The sequence below is a fragment of the Indicator indicator genome, chromosome 10 (assembly GCF_027791375.1).
Source record: "Indicator indicator isolate 239-I01 chromosome 10, UM_Iind_1.1, whole genome shotgun sequence".
In the NCBI taxonomy this organism is placed as follows: Eukaryota; Metazoa; Chordata; class Aves; order Piciformes; family Indicatoridae; genus Indicator; species Indicator indicator.
In genome coordinates, this window is record NC_072019.1 from 35,440,137 (window position 1) to 35,458,604 (window position 18,468).

General features: G+C 50.0%; 1 protein-coding gene across 1 annotated transcript in view; it reads right to left on the reverse strand.

The window, feature by feature from the left end:
- LRP8 (LDL receptor related protein 8) overlaps positions 1–18,468 on the reverse strand; it is a 242,123-nt gene that overhangs the window by 4,984 nt on the left and 218,671 nt on the right. The window contains exons 6-15 of the mRNA XM_054384667.1: positions 15,215–15,337; positions 14,758–14,880; positions 11,948–12,067; positions 11,693–11,818; positions 10,551–10,722; positions 6,359–6,586; positions 4,928–5,046; positions 3,357–3,496; positions 705–846; positions 82–234 (exon numbers count right to left, since the gene is read on the reverse strand). Of these exons, the coding sequence (XP_054240642.1) occupies positions 82–234; positions 705–846; positions 3,357–3,496; positions 4,928–5,046; positions 6,359–6,586; positions 10,551–10,722; positions 11,693–11,818; positions 11,948–12,067; positions 14,758–14,880; positions 15,215–15,337 (1,446 nt within the window). The remainder of the gene's footprint in view (positions 1–81; positions 235–704; positions 847–3,356; positions 3,497–4,927; positions 5,047–6,358; positions 6,587–10,550; positions 10,723–11,692; positions 11,819–11,947; positions 12,068–14,757; positions 14,881–15,214; positions 15,338–18,468) is intronic.

Sequence of the window (18,468 nt, forward strand, 5' to 3'; positions counted from 1 at the left end):
TTGTGTTCCATCCTCAGGAAATCTATTCCCTCTGAGTAGGGTTCTGTGGGAATGGTGAAACAGGGACCTGATTGTATTTACCTTTGTAGCATTTCTTCATGTCAGGACCCAGCCACATGTTGTCAGGACAGGCACAGGTGTACTTGGGAGAGTGGGGAGAGATCTGGGGTGCAGGAAGACACAAGTACTCACAGCCTCCATTGGGCTGGGGGCTGAGCTCACAGGAATCTGGAGCTGTTCAAGGATGGAACAAAAGACAAAGTGTTTCTCTAATTATTTATTTCTTGTTCTTGGCAAAGAAATAGCAGGGTCTCTAATAAGACTTCTCCACTGGGCTGCTTAAGCATCTTAACAGTTTAGGGTGAAACCTGTTAGGTGTTAGCAACACCTGTTAGGTGTGTTGCTGCTATCAACCCCACCCCAGCAGGTAATGGCTGGCAAGCAGCAGAGTGAGAAGAGTAACTCACAGGTATCAAAGACAACAATTAAGCAGCTAGTAACACATTGCAGGCTTTTCAGTAAGTGCTGCTGAATTCATTATGCAGGACCCTCAAGCATTAAGCATTGATTTCTCCTCATTACCTGTGTTTTCTGTCTCACCAGGAAGCATTGGAGGTCCCTTCCAGCCCAGCCCATTCTATGATTTCCTTCACCAGCTGAAACAAACCTGGCTGAGGGCCATGGTACCCTTGAGGGTGTCTCACCTTTGGGCTGCTTTAGCTCATGGAACACTACGATGTCGTGAGGGTTGTTGAGATTTTCTGCCAAAATGGAGATGTCCAAACCATTCAGCCTGTTTGCACTGAAGATTGCTTCGTTCTCCAGGTCAGTCCAGAACACTCTGTCCTGCAGGAAAGGCAGAGGATTTCTGACCTGGCCCTGCTCAAATCCAACTCAAGTTGGATTAACCTCCAATAGTCACAAAGCCAACACATTCTGTTCCTACCTTGGGGGACCTTCAGTTCATGCTACTCCTGTCTGCAGCCCTTTACTTTTCTTCCCTGTGTTAGGAGACTCTCATTTCTGCTGTTCCAAGGCAAAGCAACCCTACATGTTTGCAAGTGCTTAGTGGTTGTGAAGAGCTGTGAGACAGGGGTGAGGGAGCAGAAATCTGTGAAGCACAGAAGAGGTTTACCCATTCTGTTTCTGAATAATTGTTTCTTAAAGATCATGAGGGGTGGGTGTCAAGTGGAGGGGGCCATCTTTTTTTCAGTTGTATGCAATAATAAGCCAAGGAACAATGGATACAAACTTGAATATAGAAGGTTTCACCTCAACATCAGGAGAAACTTCTTTACAGTGAGGGTGACAGAGCCCTGGAAGAGGCTGCCCAGAGAGTTTGTGGAGTCTCCTTCTCTGAAGCCTTACAAAACCCACCTGGATGCATTCTTGTGTGGACTACCCTGGATGATCCTGCTTTTGGCAGAGGAGTTGGACTGGATGATCTCTGGAGGTCCCTTCCAACCCCTAATGTTCTGTGATTCTGTGATTCTATGAGCAGAACCAAAGGGCTTCTGTTATCCCTGCTGCTTTTTTCCGCCTTTCCAAACTTAATTCCTGCCTTGAGCACCTAGGTATCTATGAAGAGGCCAGAGTAGCTGCCAAACACCATGGGAGTTGCTGGGTCAAGTTGCCTGTGCTGTTGCCTGCTCAAAGCCACCTGTATCTCCGTAGGGACAGTCCTGCTGATGGGGAACAAGGGCCAGTAATCCAAAGCCTGTTATTCTAACTAGCCATTCAGATGAGGAAGGGTCTGTAGAAGGTCAACAACCCAAGAGATTCTTCCAAACACTGTTGCTGAGGATTAAAGCTAAAGAGCAGCAAAGTCTCCGGGAAAGCTGTGCCCTGAGTTAGATGCCTAGATACAACACACAGCACATGGGAGGAGTAAGGGCTTAAGGAAGAGGCACCTTGACCAGACACTTTCCTCTGTTATAGCTTACCTAGAGTGAGGTGCCAAAGCTGAAGTTTTTTTCCCATAATCATTTAAATCATCACAGACAGGAGCTAAGCTACAAGGAAGAAGACTTCACTGCCCCAGGATAGTGATACTTGGCAGTCTTCTAACAGGGGAGGAAGAGTGGAAGAGCTGGATTGGCCCCCTGCTTCCACCCAGACAAAGCAAGGATTGCAGTCACATCTTCCATAGCCCACAATAGTTGCGTGCTGCTGAGATGGGATGGGGAACACAGTTTCAGACACATGCTTTAGGATCTTAAGCATGAGATACACACTGCAAGGAAGTTGTTAGCCTGAAGCCCTGCCACCCGTTGCCTGGGTATAAACCAAGGGCAGAGATGTGGATGCCCTTTTAGGTAATTTCAGCAGGTTTTAGTTCTTCCTCAAGGCCATTTGAGGGCTTGAACTCCACTCTTATTAACTACTGGACTGTTTTTAGCATGGCTGGAATGTGACACTGGATGCTCCCAGTGCACTGAATCCACAGGAGCAGCTGGGTTTGCAGTGGAACACACAGAAGGGCAGTTGACAGCCCTTGTGAGAACAGGCTTCTGTCTTTGTAGGACCAGGGCTCTAAGTTCTGGGAACAGGGAAGTTTCTGTGATGTGTGATGACAGGATTTGTGTGACCTAACTGGAGCAGTTCAGCCCTTTCAGAACTAGGTGAGCAAGCACCTTTCAGCGCCAAGTGCCTAGCCTCAGCAATGCCCTGGTGCCCACCCAGTGCAGTGGGAGCCCCTCCAGTGCCTCGCTGGCATAGATGCTGTCAGCTGAAGCCTTGAGACTCCAGAGAGAGCTGAAAACATTTCTGCAGGTGCTGGGATGGACAATGGGAACAACCAGCCAACACAACAAGGTCTAAGGGGCTGTCCTCCCTAGGGGGCTCTGTGGGCACCAGAAAATGCAACACAGGTATGTAAAGATGGTATGAACCAATGCTGCTGAGCTGCAAGTGCTCCCCTGCAGGCTGTGAGCCTGCTGAGAGCCCAGGCAGCTCCCCTCCAAGTCCAGCTTTCGTGTTGCAGTGTCACTCAGAGAAGGGTTGTCCACCTTCTGATCTCTGTAAGTGACTTCCGCCCAGCCTCTGTGTGACAGCTGGCTCAGTTCACAGCAAGGCAAACCTATCACCCATTCCCCAGGTCTGAGGGAAGGGTTCTGCTGGGCACCACCAGCCCCTCACAGTGCCCTGCTGCCATATGAGGTGAGAGCATGGCACAATACTCTGCTCCTGGTTAGTGGCTGTAGCAAACAGTTCTCCCCATGGAACCTGGGCCAGGTTAAGTGGTTTCTATGGCAGCAAAGACCCTGGCTGAGCTTTCTGTACTATGCAAAAGGCAAAACTTGTGGCCAGGGAGTGCTCTGAGCCCTCTTGCAGCCTTCAACTTGTTCGACTCTTACCTCAAACACTGCTAGGCCGAAGGGGTGGCTCAGGTCGTCCACAGAAGAGATGAGGACTTTCCTGTTGCTGCCATTGACGTCAATGCAGGACAGGGAATGCAGCTTGGAGTCTACCCAGTAGAGACGTTGATTCAGCAAATCTGAGCAGTGAAACACAAGGAAGCACAGTCACAGTCACACACACCTCCTGCCAGCTCCTGCTCCGGCCCAGCGTGCTCTCCCTGCTGGCAGCATGACCAATCCCTTCAGTACTGAGCCTTCCGATTTACCACCAGTTCTGACTTTGAACTGGTGCCCAGATATGCTGGGATAAGGCCCTATAAATACCATTAAAAAGGAGGAACATTCTGGGGGGTGTGACAGCTTTGTACCACCAGGCTCTTTTGTTACCAGGAGGAGCAGGCCAGCAGCACTCTGGGCTTCCCAGGGACACTCAGTGCCTGATTCAACCATCTCAAGGCTGTTTGGTCCTTGGCCTTTTGCTGGAGATGAACAACTGTGGTTCAGTGGAACCCCTCTGAAGGAGCTGGGCAGTTTACACTTTTTCAGCAAAGACAAATCCTGTGCCCAGAAGCCCTTCTTGTCCTGCATGCTGGGGGGGATGTTGGTGGTGGGGACACTCCTGCCACAGCCAGCCAGGTTCTGGGGAGGGGGCTGGGGGTGGGGGTGTGTGCAGGTAAGAATGACAGGGAAGGATCCAATCTTATTTAGAATATTAAGCACTGAATTTCTCTTCCTGGAAGAAATTCACTCAGTTTGGATGAGATCCACTAAACAGAATGCAAGTGGACGAGTGCCAACACAAAACACTCTCCCTAATTAAACAAGTCATTAATTAATTTCTTAATTACTAAATGCTAACATTATTTGTTTATAGCAGTAGCACTTCCAACACTCTGCAAGGGTAGCAGCATTTTCTCCTACATCCTTGTCATGGCCAGAATTGTCAAAGCTAAACCCAACCCTCACATCTGCAAGGTGTTAAAAGCCTGAGTTTAACTCCAGGAGAGGCTGTCCCCTGCTCCCCACGAGGACAGAAAACCTCCTGTCCGCTCCTGCCACTTCCTGTGGCAGCAGGAACAACCCCAGCCCTCAGGATAAGGGCCAAGATGGGTTTCATTTCACTGTCCCCACCCAGAGCAGCTGGGCAGCCACATCAGCAAGGAATGGGCTCTCAGGCTTGATGTTTTGTGCATGCATCAGTGAAGTATCTTGACACTGCTTTTGAGACTTGCAGGTCCAGATACTACCACCAAGGCCTCTCTGATGCCTCCTGCACTTCCAAAGGGTTGTAACAGCTCTGCATTTTTCCCCCCAAATTACCCTTTGCCTTAAGGCACCTAAAAGCAGCTCAGAGCTCCTGTACCATGAGGTGCTGGCTGCAGCCAGACTTGGTGCCTATGCTTGCTGCTGAAGTCAAAGCACTGCTGCTGGTGAGAGCGGGGGATGACAGCGCTGCCAGGATCTGTGTGCAGCTCCTTTGCACAGGTACCTTTTGTTCTCCTGTTTCACAGTAAAAACAACAGCAGCTGAGCCCCAGTGGAAGGGGCAGCTCCAAGCTGGGCACCTACCCAGTGTGATGCCGTTTGGCCACTCGATGTTGTCGGTCACCAGCTCCTGCCGCCCCGCGCCGTTCAGGCCAGCCTTCTCAATCTTGGCCTTGTGCCCCCAGTCAGACCAGTACATGAACCTGGGACACACATGCAAAGCAACAGGCAGTTGGACTCTGGGTAAGAAATCTGTGCTGCTACTCAGAATAGGAGATCTGGATGTACTGGAATGCATCCAGAGAAGGGCCATAACGATGATCAGAGGGCTGGAGCTCCTCTGCTATGGAGACAGATTGAGAGAGTTGGGGTTGTTCAGTCTGGAGAAGAGAAGGCTCCAAAGAGACCTTCTTGTGGCGTTCCAGTATCTGAAAGGGGCTACAAGAAAGCTGGGGAGGGACTTCTTAGGGTGTCAGGTAGTGATAGGACTGGGGGGAATGGAGCAAAACTAGAAATGGGTAGATTCAGATTGGATGTTAGGAAGAAATTCTTCACCGTGAGGGTGCTGAGACACTGGAACAGGTTGCCCAGAGAGGTGGTGGAAGCCTCATCCCTGGAGGTTTTTGCAGCCAGGCTGGATGTGGCTGTGAGCAACCTGATCTAGTGTGAGGTGTCCCTGCCCATGGCCTGGGGGTTGGAAATAGATGATCCTTGAGGTCTCTTTCAACCCTCACAGTTCTATGATTCTATGATTCCTTAGCACAGCAAAGCCCCTCAGTTACTCACTGAACATGCAGCACCTATAAATGTCTGTCAGTATCTGAGGGGTGGATGTCAAGTGGAGAGGGCCAAGCTCTTTTTCGTAGTGCACAGTAATAAGACAAGGAACAATGGATACAAACTTTTACACAGAAGGTTTCACCTTAACATGAGAGAAACTTCTTTACAGTGAGGGTGACAGTGCACTGGAACAGGCTGCCCAGAGAGGTTGTGCAGTCTCCTTTCTCTGGAGACTTTCCAAACCCACCAGGATGCATTCCTGTGTGGACTCCCCTGGGTGATCCTCCTTTGGCAGGGGGTTTGGACTTGATCTCTGGTGGTCCCTTCCAACCTCTAAAGTTCTGTGACTCTGTGTGAGTCACACAGTCATACACTGTCACACACTGTCCCACAGCCTGCACCAGAGTGCCACACCTCACCTCAGCAACCCCCTGCAAGCCATCTCCTGGTATGTCTGCTTAGTGTGCAGACTTCACTGAGCCAAGCTGCCCAGACAGACTATGACACAGGACAACCTGCATGCCTGCACCAGGCCCATCAAACACATGACCTGACCATTATTTCCAGAACCTTCTTGCAAAGAGTCAGGTGAACCATCTCAGTGGTCCCACTGAAGTTCAACAGATCTTTCACAGCATCTGGAGTCTTGGTGAGAACCACTCACAGGTTGGTAAGAGACAGAAAGAAGCCTGGAACACCTCTGCTGGCCAGGGAGTGGTGGTCTTTAACACCTACCTCTGTGTGGGATCAACAGCAATGGCTCTTGGCTCACTGAGGTCGCTGTTGAAAAGTGTCCTCCTCCTGCTTCCATCTGCAGTGGCCACTGAGATGGTCTTGTTTCCAGAGTCAGTCCAGTAGATGTTCTTATGAACCCAGTCTATTGCCAGTCCCTCAGGGGAGTTCAGCTGGCTGTCTATCAGTGTCACCTGCTCAGCCGTGTCGCTCGCCTTGTCGATGTAGGCACTGCAGAGGCAACCACAGGACCTGGCACCAGCCTGACCAACAGCACAGAGGGGACCATGCACAGGTGCAGGGGGTGGGCCTCAGCAGCTCAGTGCCAGGCAGCACCCCTGCCACCCCAGGGAAAGCAAATGCCCTTATGGCAGCACGACTGACAGAACCTCTCCTGGCTGCACACTGCAACCTTTCTCCTGCTGCTGCAACTTGTTCTGCTCTCTCTGGATCTGCAAGGCAGGGCAGGCACTGATGTCCTTTTATTTTCCTGCCTGCTTCCTGCTGTAACTGCACAACTCAGCCAAACACTTGACTTCAGGAACATGAACTTCAATGGCTTCCATCCCTGGGAGTTATAGACTTTAGGAACAGCATCCCTGGTTCTCTGCTGAACAAAGCTGAACTCAGCACACAAACATACTTAAAATGTATTTCAGAATTTGGACCTGTGTAATTAATTATGATTCATCAAAGGAATTAATGGAGCTGTACTAATCTGGCAAGTGATCTCATTAGAAAATGTTCACTGAATGTCAGAGGCAGCCTCAGAATCTTTCCAACTGCTAATGAAAGGCATCAAGCTCCACACGGATGGGTCAGAAATAACTCAGTGGTGCTCCTCCTAGCACAGACTGATGCTGCTCTGCTGCTCCAGTACCAGCTGCAGGGAGGGAACAGAGCTGGAGCTCCTCTGAGCCTGCTGCAGTGTTCCCAAGGGCTCAGTCTGTCTCTTTGGCTAACTTGGCACACCGGAAAAAAGTTACACACAGCACAAAGCTTCAGTCCCCCCAAGCCACATGAAACTGCAGGATGGTTCACATCCTTTGCTCACTGGCCACCCTGCCTTTGCTCATGGAATGGCAGGCAGATCCTACAGAAGCTGAGTTCTCCAGTAGCAGAGACCTGGAAACACAGGTCTAAACCCAGGAATTGTTGTCAGTGGTTTATGGTCTGTGGCCCAGGCTGGAGCAGCTCTGCAGTCAGCCTGGATGAACTGCACACTGCTGCATCTTCACTACAAAGGTGTGATGGTTTTAAGACTGTTTAATTTTTCTTCACAAAGTTTGAGCAGAGAAAGTGAAAGAATGTAAATAAATCACTATTGGGTGTAAAAAAGCAAAATATTGATTATTCTAAACACTTCCATTGGAGATAGAAATGTTTAAGAATCTCTACTCAAAACAAGGTTGGGGAGTTGGGCAGTCTGGGACTCAGCTTGCTTGCTGGGCTTCTGTCTGCTGCTGCTTCTTTTCTGGCTGAAGATAACACACTGACCTTGACAAGCTAAGCCTAACAGCCTCTCTGCTTCTTGACTCTGCCTTCTGCCAGAGGGGTCTGGGGGGGATTCCTTCTGTCTGGGGGGAGGCCCCTTGGGGGAAGCAAAGGGGGCTTGGTTGTGCTTTTCTGTTGATTGTACATTATTTGCAAATGTCGTGAATAGTGTCTATTTGTACATACTCATTGCATTGCATCATAGATTATAGTTTTGCTTGTAAACACAGCTTTTCATTTGCTTCCAGACTGAGCTAGCCTGGGTATTGTCAGTGTGGGACGGGGATTTCAGCTCCACACTGTTACAAAGGGCAAGGGTAGAGTCTTGTACCTGGGAAAGAACAACCCCAGGGAGCAGGATAGGTTGGGGACTGACCTGTTGGAGAGCAGTGAAGGGGAAAAGGACCTGGGGGTCCTAGTGGATGGAAGGTTGACCATGAGCCAGCAATGAGCCCTCGGGGCCAAGAAGGACAATGGCATCCTGGGGTGTACCAGAAAAGCTGTGGTGGGTAGGTTGAGAGAGGTTCTCCTCCCGCTCTGCTCTGCCCTGCTGAGGCTGCATCTGGAGAATTGTGTCCAGTTCTGGGCCCCTCAGTTCAAGAAGGACCTCAGGGAACTGATTGAAAGAGTCCAGTTCAGAGCCACAAAAATGATGAAGGGAGTGGAACATCTTCCTTACAGGGAGAGCCTGAGGGAGCTGAGGGCTCTGTAGCTTGGAGAGGAGGAGCCTGAGAGGTGACCTCATTGCTGTTGATAAAGATGTGCAGGGTGAGTGCCAAGAGGCTGGAGCCAGGCTCTGATGGATGATGCCTAATGACAGCACAAGGAGCAATGGTGGAAGTTGAGGCATAGGAAGTTCCATGGAAACATGAGGAAATATTTTTTCACTATGGGAGTGACAGAACACTGGAACAGGCTGCCCAGGGACCTGCCTGGATGTGTTCCTGTGTAATCTGCTCTAGGTGATCCTGCTCTGTTAAGGGTGGTTGGACTGGATGAACTTTTGAGGTCCTTTCCAGCCCCTAATATTCTGTGAATTTGTAATGGCTTTGGTTTAACTCTGACCCAGCACTAACTGGATGGTGTCACTGGGGCTCTGCGGGGTGTCTGACAACATCCCAAAGGCAGCTTTTTCAGTCATGTTCTAACATCACAGCTCCAGATCAGGTAATTCCCCCCCTGTGAAATGGTCATGTTCAGCACTTCCACCACTGCCATGAGCTGCTGCACTGTCCCTCAGTGTGACCTGATGCACTGCTGGGGAAGCTGAGAGAGGCTCCTGCAGCTTTCAGAATGGGAGGGCTGAGAAACAGGTGCCATTGGAGTTCTCCCACTAACTTCTGACACCCGAAAGGGGACATCACCTCAATTTGGGAGGATCTGGAAAGGCAAGTGAGATGGGCATTAGGAAAAATGGGCTCTCTTGCCACCAGTTACCTCCTGCACCATAGTTTCACCTTGCAGTAGCCTCTGAAGCACAGGCTGCTTTTCCTCAGAGCACTCCTGAAGGTGGAGTGCCTTTCTCTGCTGGAAGGACATGGTGGCCTTTTGTTTAGGAGCTTGATTCTGGTGATAGGAGCAGTGTCTTAAACAGGAATACTTAACTGTTAAGCTGTAATGGCACAGCTTGCTCTGCAGAACTGGTGGGGGTTATGACCAAGCTAATGCAAGCAGGAGTAGAAAAGGAAAATCCTGCTGTTTGGAGAAAGGCTTGGTACAGCCATGTTCAGGGTATGAACAATTGCCCAGTGCCCCAGAGAGCTGCAGAAGGAGCAGTGGGTCTTGAATAATTCTCTGTGCATAAATATGAAGCCCTTACCCACCTGTGCCTGTGCCTACAGAGCCAGACACAGTGCAAGCTGCCAGCTTTCCTCTGACCCACCTCCCCGTTTTCAGAGCAGGGTATCTGCCTGGCTGCCTGAGAGCTCAGCTCAGCCTGGGCCAATTTCCCTGCCACTGTCCTGGGAGCCACCACAGCCTGCAGGAAACCCCAGCTTGGCTTCCTTGCTCTGAAACCACTCAACCTCTGCCTGATCATTAGCTAAAGTGCAGAACAAGTGACAGCAGAGTGCAGTAGCTATGCAAATCAGCATGCAGGTGAGGATCTGCAGTGCACGGATTCAGTGCATTTCTGCCCAGGCACAGGCACAAGCCCTGGTACCTGACACTGTGCTGGGTGCCATGAGAACAGCTGAAGGAGGAGAGCGAAGGAGAAGCACAGAATGTGTGCTGTGGGCAAGCTTGTGTGTTTAAATCCTGTCTAGCAGAGACTGCAGTGGGCAGCTCATATCTGTGCTGCTACTTGCTTGCTCCCACCCTTTGCCTCCTTTGTGCTTTCAGGACTGTGCCAAGTCCTCTGTGGTCTGACGTGCAGCAAGAATGGGGCACAGTAGCAGCCTCCCGCAGCAGTGCTGAGCAGCCTTGGGATTCAGCAAATAGGAGCCTGCTGTAGCTGCACACAGCACAGGGCCTGTCAGTGACAGGACACCTTCCTGCCTCAGCAAACCAGGTAACTGCACAAGCCCTAATTTATCAGTTACTGAAAACCCAACCCTTACAAAGCCTGTGGCACAGTAGGTAAACCAGGGAGGAAAGAAAAGCCCTCAAGTTCTCTGTACTGCTCTCTGCAGAACCGCTGAAGGGGTACAGGCTGCCCCCAAGCTTTGGAAAGGTGCCAGCCCCCACCTCTCTTGCCCCTCACCTGTAGATCTTCCGGTAGAACAAGTCACACCAGTAGATCCTGTTGGTTGAGACCTCCACGTCCAGCGCCACCACGTTCTTCAGCATGGGGATGATGCGGGAGTAGTCACGTTTCACCAGGTCTATCTTGCGCACCTCGTGGCGATTGGTGAAGATCAGGTATGGGCTCTTGCCTGCCACAGACAGTGCATCAGGCTAGCAGCTGAGCCAAGGCCTGCATTCAGCTCTCGTGTCTCAAATGACCACAGAGCTTAGCAGTCACTGACAGCTCTGCTTTGTAAGGAGTTTATATCACACCAGAAGCAAGTAGGGAATGGAGGAACAAGATACTGAAAGGGAAGGGCTGGGAACAAGGTTCTAGCTCTGAGACACATTGTACCACAGGGCTCCAAGCACAGGCTCCTGGGCACACAAAATGTTCTAATCAACAAACAAATCAGTGTCCCAGGATTTGGGTCAGTCCTAACTCACTGTAGGTGAGAGGCTAACAGACTTTATGAGGACAGCAGGACAGGGTGCATACCATACAGATTCTGGGAAGGAAGAGCTCACATGGATTTGAAGGATAACACTAAAGAAGCAATTTTGTATTGTAGGTAACTCACCCTTCCCTCAGGGACCCACTACTGGCACTAAAGAACCCCCCAGCATGGCCAATGCTGTCTTACACAAGTCAGCTCTCTGTCTCTCTGGCATTACCATTCAGTTTTGCAAACTGCTGCTGTTGGTATTTGCATAGGAGGCTGGCAGGATGGAGAGGTGGCTAACCTGCTGTGCTTTAAATTGGGGTGTTTTCCTCCTTTCAATACCACAATACCACTACCACTAAGTTTTTTACTACACTGTGTTCAGTAATACCTGTCAAGAGACTTTCTTTTCTAGTTTCAGCTTCAAACAGCCAGGCAGTGACTGCAAGCTTGCTCTGTACACTGTTACAATACTCTGATCTGCAGGATCAGTAGCTCTTGCCTGCAGACGCATCTGCTCTCACTGCAGCAGTGCTGTGCTGCCCGAGATGAGCTCTTTGCTTGCTTGCTTTGCTGTTTTCCTTTTATTTCTGTTCCCCAGCCCTTCCAGCAGGTTTTCTTAGCGAGGCTGTGCTGTTGAGCAAGCAGAGTGGCAGTGCCTGTGGTGCTGTCTTACCTACAGCCTTGCAGTTCTTGGACAGGGTGTCCATCTCGTAGCCCTCGTAGCACTCGCATTTGTAGTCCCCTTTGTAGTTAACGCAGATCTGGCTGCAAGCGTCTGGATTCTCACATTCGTCTATGTCTGAAAGGAGTGTTTGAAACCCATCAATAGCTCAGAATCAAACCATCTGCGACGGAGCAGTGCTGAAGTGAACAGAATCGTGTCTCTGTGTGGTGAAACACAAGGGACTGCTGTTTGCATGTCAATTACCTCCGCAGGTTTTTTTATCCAGAAGCTTGTAGCCGGATGGGCACTGGCACTCGTACCCAATCTTCAGGTCTTTGCATATGTGGGAGCAGCCACCGTTGTTCATGGAGCACTCATTGATACCTGGAAGGGACATTACAGATTACCCATGACAGAGGAGGGCTCTTAGTTGTAAGGCTGAATAAAATCAAGAGATGCACTCTGAAATGTTCCCACATGTCCCAAGCAGGAGCTGGCCCCACAGAGCCTGTCTGTGACTTCACCACTTCTCATTATTCCAAATCACCACCACAGGATCACTGAAAACTAAATGAACAGAGAGCCCTGGAGATATGGCGGGTGTGAATCTCTACATCTCATCCCATCAGAGAGCTGTTGCTTGGAGCATCTTCTGACACATGTGAGAAACTTCCAAGGGACCTAAGGGCTCTCTCCAGGAGACGCCTTCCCTATGCACTGGTTCATGTTGACTTTTCCGAGCAGTCTCTCTGAGCTTTAATAATTCATTCTGGGGGAGTCTCATCTCCCAGGGGCCAGCTATTTTGAAGCACTGTACTATCTTCCCATCTAGCTCCAAGGAATGATCCATATGAAACTTCCAGAAAACACCAAAGTGAATCTGTCAGAGATGCTCTGTTAACACTGAGATACAGTCCTCCCACAAACACATCCCACACCACATCTCTGCTGGCAGCCTGCATCAGCCCAAGTGTATGAATCAACAGCCTCCATCCTCTCCTGGGGCTCTGTCTAATCCAAGGCCACCTCTCTGATCCTGCCTTCAAGTGCTGGAATAAAAACCAGACCAAACAGGTCCTTGTAACTGGAACTGAGTGAAGGAAACTGGTTTCCATCAGAAACAACATTCCTCACTGTAATTAAGCAACACAAGGCGAAGAGCAAGTCCTTTCTCTAAGTAAGCCTGCTGAACAGAAACTTGGGACTTCAGGCATAGTAGGCTCACTAGAACAGGACAAACTGATTTGCTTCCATCTGCAATGCACTTTAAAGGTAAACTTTTCATCCATCCTCTGCTTCTGGCTTCCTTGCATTTTCTTCCAAGTGCTCTTGGAAGAAAATGCACGCAACTACAAGCCGACTAAGTAGGAAAATACCATGCCAGAAGGAAGCCCATCTCAGCTCTGGGATGCTTTCATCTTCCCATTAAAGACACACAGACAGATAGCAATACATTAACAGGGCAGGGTCACTGGGCTCCAAGGAGGAGGAGGCAGAGCCTCGTGGTGTTGTCACTGCTCGAGGTTCATTAATGTGTATCACCTGTCCCTGCACTGGCAAACTGGCTCATAGCCAACTGCTCTCTGCAACACTACACAGACTGCTCCAACTAACAAGCAAACCCTCGCTCAGATGATTCCCAGGGCTTCAGAGGCACTTTGTGGCATGGATTTAGAGGCTGTAAATCAAGCGCTGGTTCACTGGCTGCACTTCTCACCAGGAGCTGAGGAGACACCAAAAAGAGACATCAGCCTGTTCTCTTCCTGCTGGGCAGCTGGGACCCCTCACCCAGACTCATCAGGATATTCACAGCCTACCTAAAATAGGACAAGTGATGTTTTGTGTTCTGCCACAGTGTTTAGGGGAATTTCAGAGGGCACTGCTAGACAGAGACACCAAGATGAGGACCATGTCCTGCACCTCCTGAGCCTTCTCTGTGGATTGTTTATGTGTAGCTGTCAGAGCAATCCACCTCATTCTGCCTTCTTAAAGAGCTATTCTCTGCTCAGCTAGAAACCACTTCACTGCCAGCCTGGGACAGCACCACCACAGGGCAGAGCACCAAGCCCAGCTGTGCCGTACCACTGCCCAGTCTCCTAACATAAACTGGGCTGCAAGCTTTGTTGGGAGACCTCCACAGGTAGGCAAGTCACAACACCCACACAGAAATACAGGGGGATGGGGATTAATGTAGAGGAAAGCAAGGGTACACTGAAAGGCCAAGGCAGGAACGTCCTCACCAGGCATGCACACACACTTGGCTGATTCAGGGCAGACTGACAGTTCCTCCTCAGTCTGAGTCATGCAAGAGGCAGGCACTGAGCTCCACACTACTGCTGCTCCAAAGTGTCATGGAAAGTGATGCCTGAGACATTTCTGCATGGGGGGAAGAACCCAAAATGTCTGAGTGCTGCTCCAGCCTGGGGCTTGTGCCCAGAATGGCCAGTGGGAAAGGTGGGGGAGGGGCTGCCATGGGGACAGTAGCACAGCTCTCTGGCCTGGACTTTCCATTCTGCTGACTCCAATAGCCCAGACCCAGATCAGGCTTGTGTGACCTGTGCCCAGAGCTGGAGGACACTGCTGAGGGCAACTGTCTTTCATTTCTGAGGGATGCAGCAGGTAAAACCCAGAAATGGGTGAAGTCATCTCTCAGTGATTGGTGCCACTGTGTGCTTTCACCTTCCAAGCACGTTCCCAACGCTAAACTTTCATAATCTTACAATGAAAAGGTAATTGAAGCAATGAGGCTAAATAAACTGGGGTGTGCCACAGGGGACACCAGTGTCTGGGGAAAGGGGGGATCTCCTGGTTCCTAGTGCCACGCTCAGTTCATACATCCCTCCAAGAATAAAAGCTGAGCTGAGAAGGGCACAGTTCAACCTTACAGATGATCATCCCAAGCTACTAATTATATTCACATGAAGAGTGATGAGAGAATAGAGGCAAGGAAAGAGAAGCGAAGTGAGAAATAGCATTAGCAGCTACATGTGGTTACACTCAAAGCTGTGAAGAGCAGATGGAGGAGAGGGGCAACAGTTACAACAGGAGCAACACGTCGAAGGCAAGTACTGTACCACATTCTTTCAGAGGCTCGTCAGACCAGTCCCTGCAGTCTCTCTGCGAATCGCACACTCTGCCTCCGTCAATGCATTCGCCACTCTTACACTGAAACTTGCCGGGACTCTCACACGCGGACTCTGTCGTGTCGGGCAAGAGAGGAGAGCAACTACGTTAGACCAGGCTCCTGACCATGGAGAGCCTGACACACAGCTTCAGAGGGAGGGAGTCATTAGCAGAAGTGGGATGAGATTAAGCAAGTGAAAATTAGGCCCGGGTAGCATGCAAGGAGCTTTTCAAGTCATGCAGCCTGCCTGCTCAGCACAAATGTCTCTCCCAAGCAACCCCGCTGCCAGAGCGGCTTCAAACTCTCCAGGGAGCAGCCTGGCCCTGCCCAGGGGAGCAGCAGAGGCCTCTTCCCTTTCCAAAGGCTGACACCAGAGAGTGGAGAAGCGCAGAGCTGTCTGTACCCACCTTGCACACAGCCTGCCTCATCGCTCTTGTCAGGACAGTCATGCACTTTGTCACACTGCTTTGCTCCGTGGATGCAGGTCCCATCACCACACTGGAATTCATCGGGCGGGCAGGTCACCAGAGCTGCAAGACAACACACTGATGGCTTAGCTACACAGAACTTGAATCTTCTGTGTGGTACCTTTAGCCACATACCTCTGACACTACTGGAGTTTTGGACCCTGCCAGCAAATGCTACAGAGCACTGGCTACTTCCACTGAAGCAAGAGAAGCAGCAGGTGCCTCAACCATTGTCCTCCTGTGCCCCTCTGCTATCCCAGATCATCCTCCCTGTCCTTGGGAAAAGAGCCCTAACCCCCTATGAGCAGATCCAGTCAAAACGCAAGCAATGCAGACAGGGAAGCTTCTTGGGTGAGACACAAGAAAGCAAGCAGGCAGGAAAACTGCCAACAGTGGAGCCTCTTTGAGGCCTTCAGTCTATGTGTGAGGCCAGGCTGCTTTCCAGCTAGGAGTGCAGAGTGGCACTGGGCAGGCAATGCTCGTCAGTTCTCCTTCCTTCAGGAGAGTTTAAAACCTGCTCAGGCTAAGGGCACAGGCAAGAGACATGTACTGACTTTCTCTGCCAAAGGCAATGTGGTCTCACTGGGGCTGAAGCTGGCAACACAGGCATGGATACTAAATGCCCAGAAGCTCACAGACCACTGGAAAGCAGAAGAGCTCTGCTGTGCTATGGCTTGGTGTTTCCTAGGGCTGCAGGGCAAAAACATCTCCACAGTGTAAGGCCAAGTTTCAAGCAGGAAGCTCATGTGCCCATGTCAGATTATTACAGACTCAAACCAGACCTGATGAACAACAAAAATGGGGAAAAAATAAACCAGCCAGCTGCAGTGACCATGCTAAAAGCAGTCATGGTTCCCTCCCCAAGTGAGAGACCTCCCTAGCTCAGCCTTGTGCTGACAAAGGTTCAGGCACTTGCAAGCCAGGAAAGAGCTGCAGCCCACTGGCAAAAGAGGCTCCTCACTGCTGTGGCACATTCCACAGCTTTCTTATGAGGGAACTGTCTTACAGATGTTTTCTGAAAATCCTATTAAGGCAGCACACCCTGGGGAGCTCTTGATTCTAGCCTTTCCATCTTGCCAATTGCATCCTGTTATCCTACGACAGAAAATCACTGCCTCTGACTAGCTGGAGGAGGTCAGCATGATGTGACTACATGGGAGGTGAGAGCTATGTGGCAGGCCCCCCGTGACAATTTGACAAACTAGTTCTAACACAAAAATTACTACTTTCAGGTAACCCAGGCAGAGCCACAGACACAAGGTGAGTGAGCACTGATACCATGAAGTACTGAGTGCACAAAGGCTCAACATTATGAGTGCCTGCATGCCACAGGATCCAGAGCCCTGACTGCTTCACTAGACTTAGCACTAGTTTACCTTCATCTGGTGAAGGGCACGAGAGTCAGGAAAAGCCACAAGTGCAGAAGTGGTGGGGGAAGGGAGATAGCCTGACTTTAGAAACAGGCAGTATCCACATGAGGGAGGTTTGGAAATAGCACTGCTCCTGGGAGAGGAAAGCCATATGCACTACACTCAGAAAGAGCTGCACAGTGAAGAAAATCCCAAGCCAGAAGCACAGTTGTGGGACCAGCTGTGTTGCCATGTTTCAGGTAACAAACCCAGCCACAGAAATGGGAAACCTTGGTGGGACATGTAAGCACATGGGAGCTGCTGCTCTAGAAGGAGAAAAGTGAAGCAGAGGCAGAAGCGGAGCTGTGGGCTGGAAGAATCGCAGCTCTGGAAGTGCCACTGAGAGCTCCTGCAAGCAGGCAGAAGCTCTTCTGCTTGAACCATTCCTGCCATGTACAACCACTTGCTTGCAGAAGCCCTGACAATGGAGAGACCTCCTTTGCCCTATGCAATGCTGACCTTTTCCAAGCTAAACCTTGGCCACTGCAAAGCTTTTCCTGTTGTCTGGACAAAAATTGCCTTGCCACAATGACTTCTTGTCTTCATACTCAGCATGAAGCAGTTCACCTTCTCTGTAGTAACTTTAGTATGTGGAGACAAAAAGGGCAGTCCTCCATTTCTGACTGTAAGTATTAACCTCCCTCAAAGTGTAAAAGGCAATGAAAGCCAGGGTGGGTCTTGTCTTCCCTGGAGCTGGAACAGGTCTTCAGTGTATCAAGAAAATCTGCATGACAAGAGCTACATATTTGGAAGGCAGCCATTGCAAAATCTAATTGTCCTCAGTTGTAATCTTCAAAGCTCTTCTAAAAGGCAGTTATAGCTGGATGCTAAGAATAGAAAGATTTCTAATCCTAAAACAAATGAAAATGAAGGAGAACTTTGCAGGAGCTGCAAAGACAACCTTGCATAAGCACCACAAGAAAAATGACAGTGCAGCTCTTAGCTTGGTGTCACCAGGGACTGTGAAACACAGCTGTGGGACTGTACAGCATCACTGCACACAGCTTTGGCTTTGTGAAAGGAGACAGCAGTTTGGAGACCAGGCTTGGTTTCCTGTCCCACTTCTCACACCAGCAGAGCTATGGAAATTCAGATCTTTGAGGAGTGATCCCTGAGCCTCTTAACAGACACCTAAAGACAACAGATACAGCAACAACTCTTACTGATCACAAAGCTATTAGAATACATCTACAGCAGTTCTCTGATTTAGTGTGAGGTGTCCCTGCCCATGGCAGAGGGGTTGGAACTAGATGATCCTTAAGGTCCCGTCCAACCCTGACAATTCTATGATTCTTTCTTTGGGGAGTTTCTCAGTATGAGCAAACAGCTTGCTGTGTTTATCCCGGGCCTGCAGAGCATAAGTTTGAGGGGAAAGGGCCAGGAATTTTGTTACCCTGATGTCAGGACAGAAACCCAGCTCAGCACCACTGGCAGATTTGCCATCAGGGCCATTCCCAAAGCAGAGCCCAGAAGAAGAGAAGAGCTCTGCTCTTTACTTGCATAAGATGTTCAGATGATTGCTGTGTTATTTTGGAGGGTTTAAATCAGTGAAATCTCAGCAGTTTTATAACCATCTCCTCTGCTCTGCAAATCAAATATGAAATGATTTGCCAAAGCCCTGCTAAATTAACAGACACACTCAGACAGACACACAGCCCATTTGCAAATGCTGGGCACAAAGCTGCACTGCTCCAGTTCAGTAGATACCTTCCAGATTCCAAGCCCAAGCCTGGGTTACTTCTGTCTTGGTGCCCCCCCACCCCCAAATGAACTGAATCTCAATGA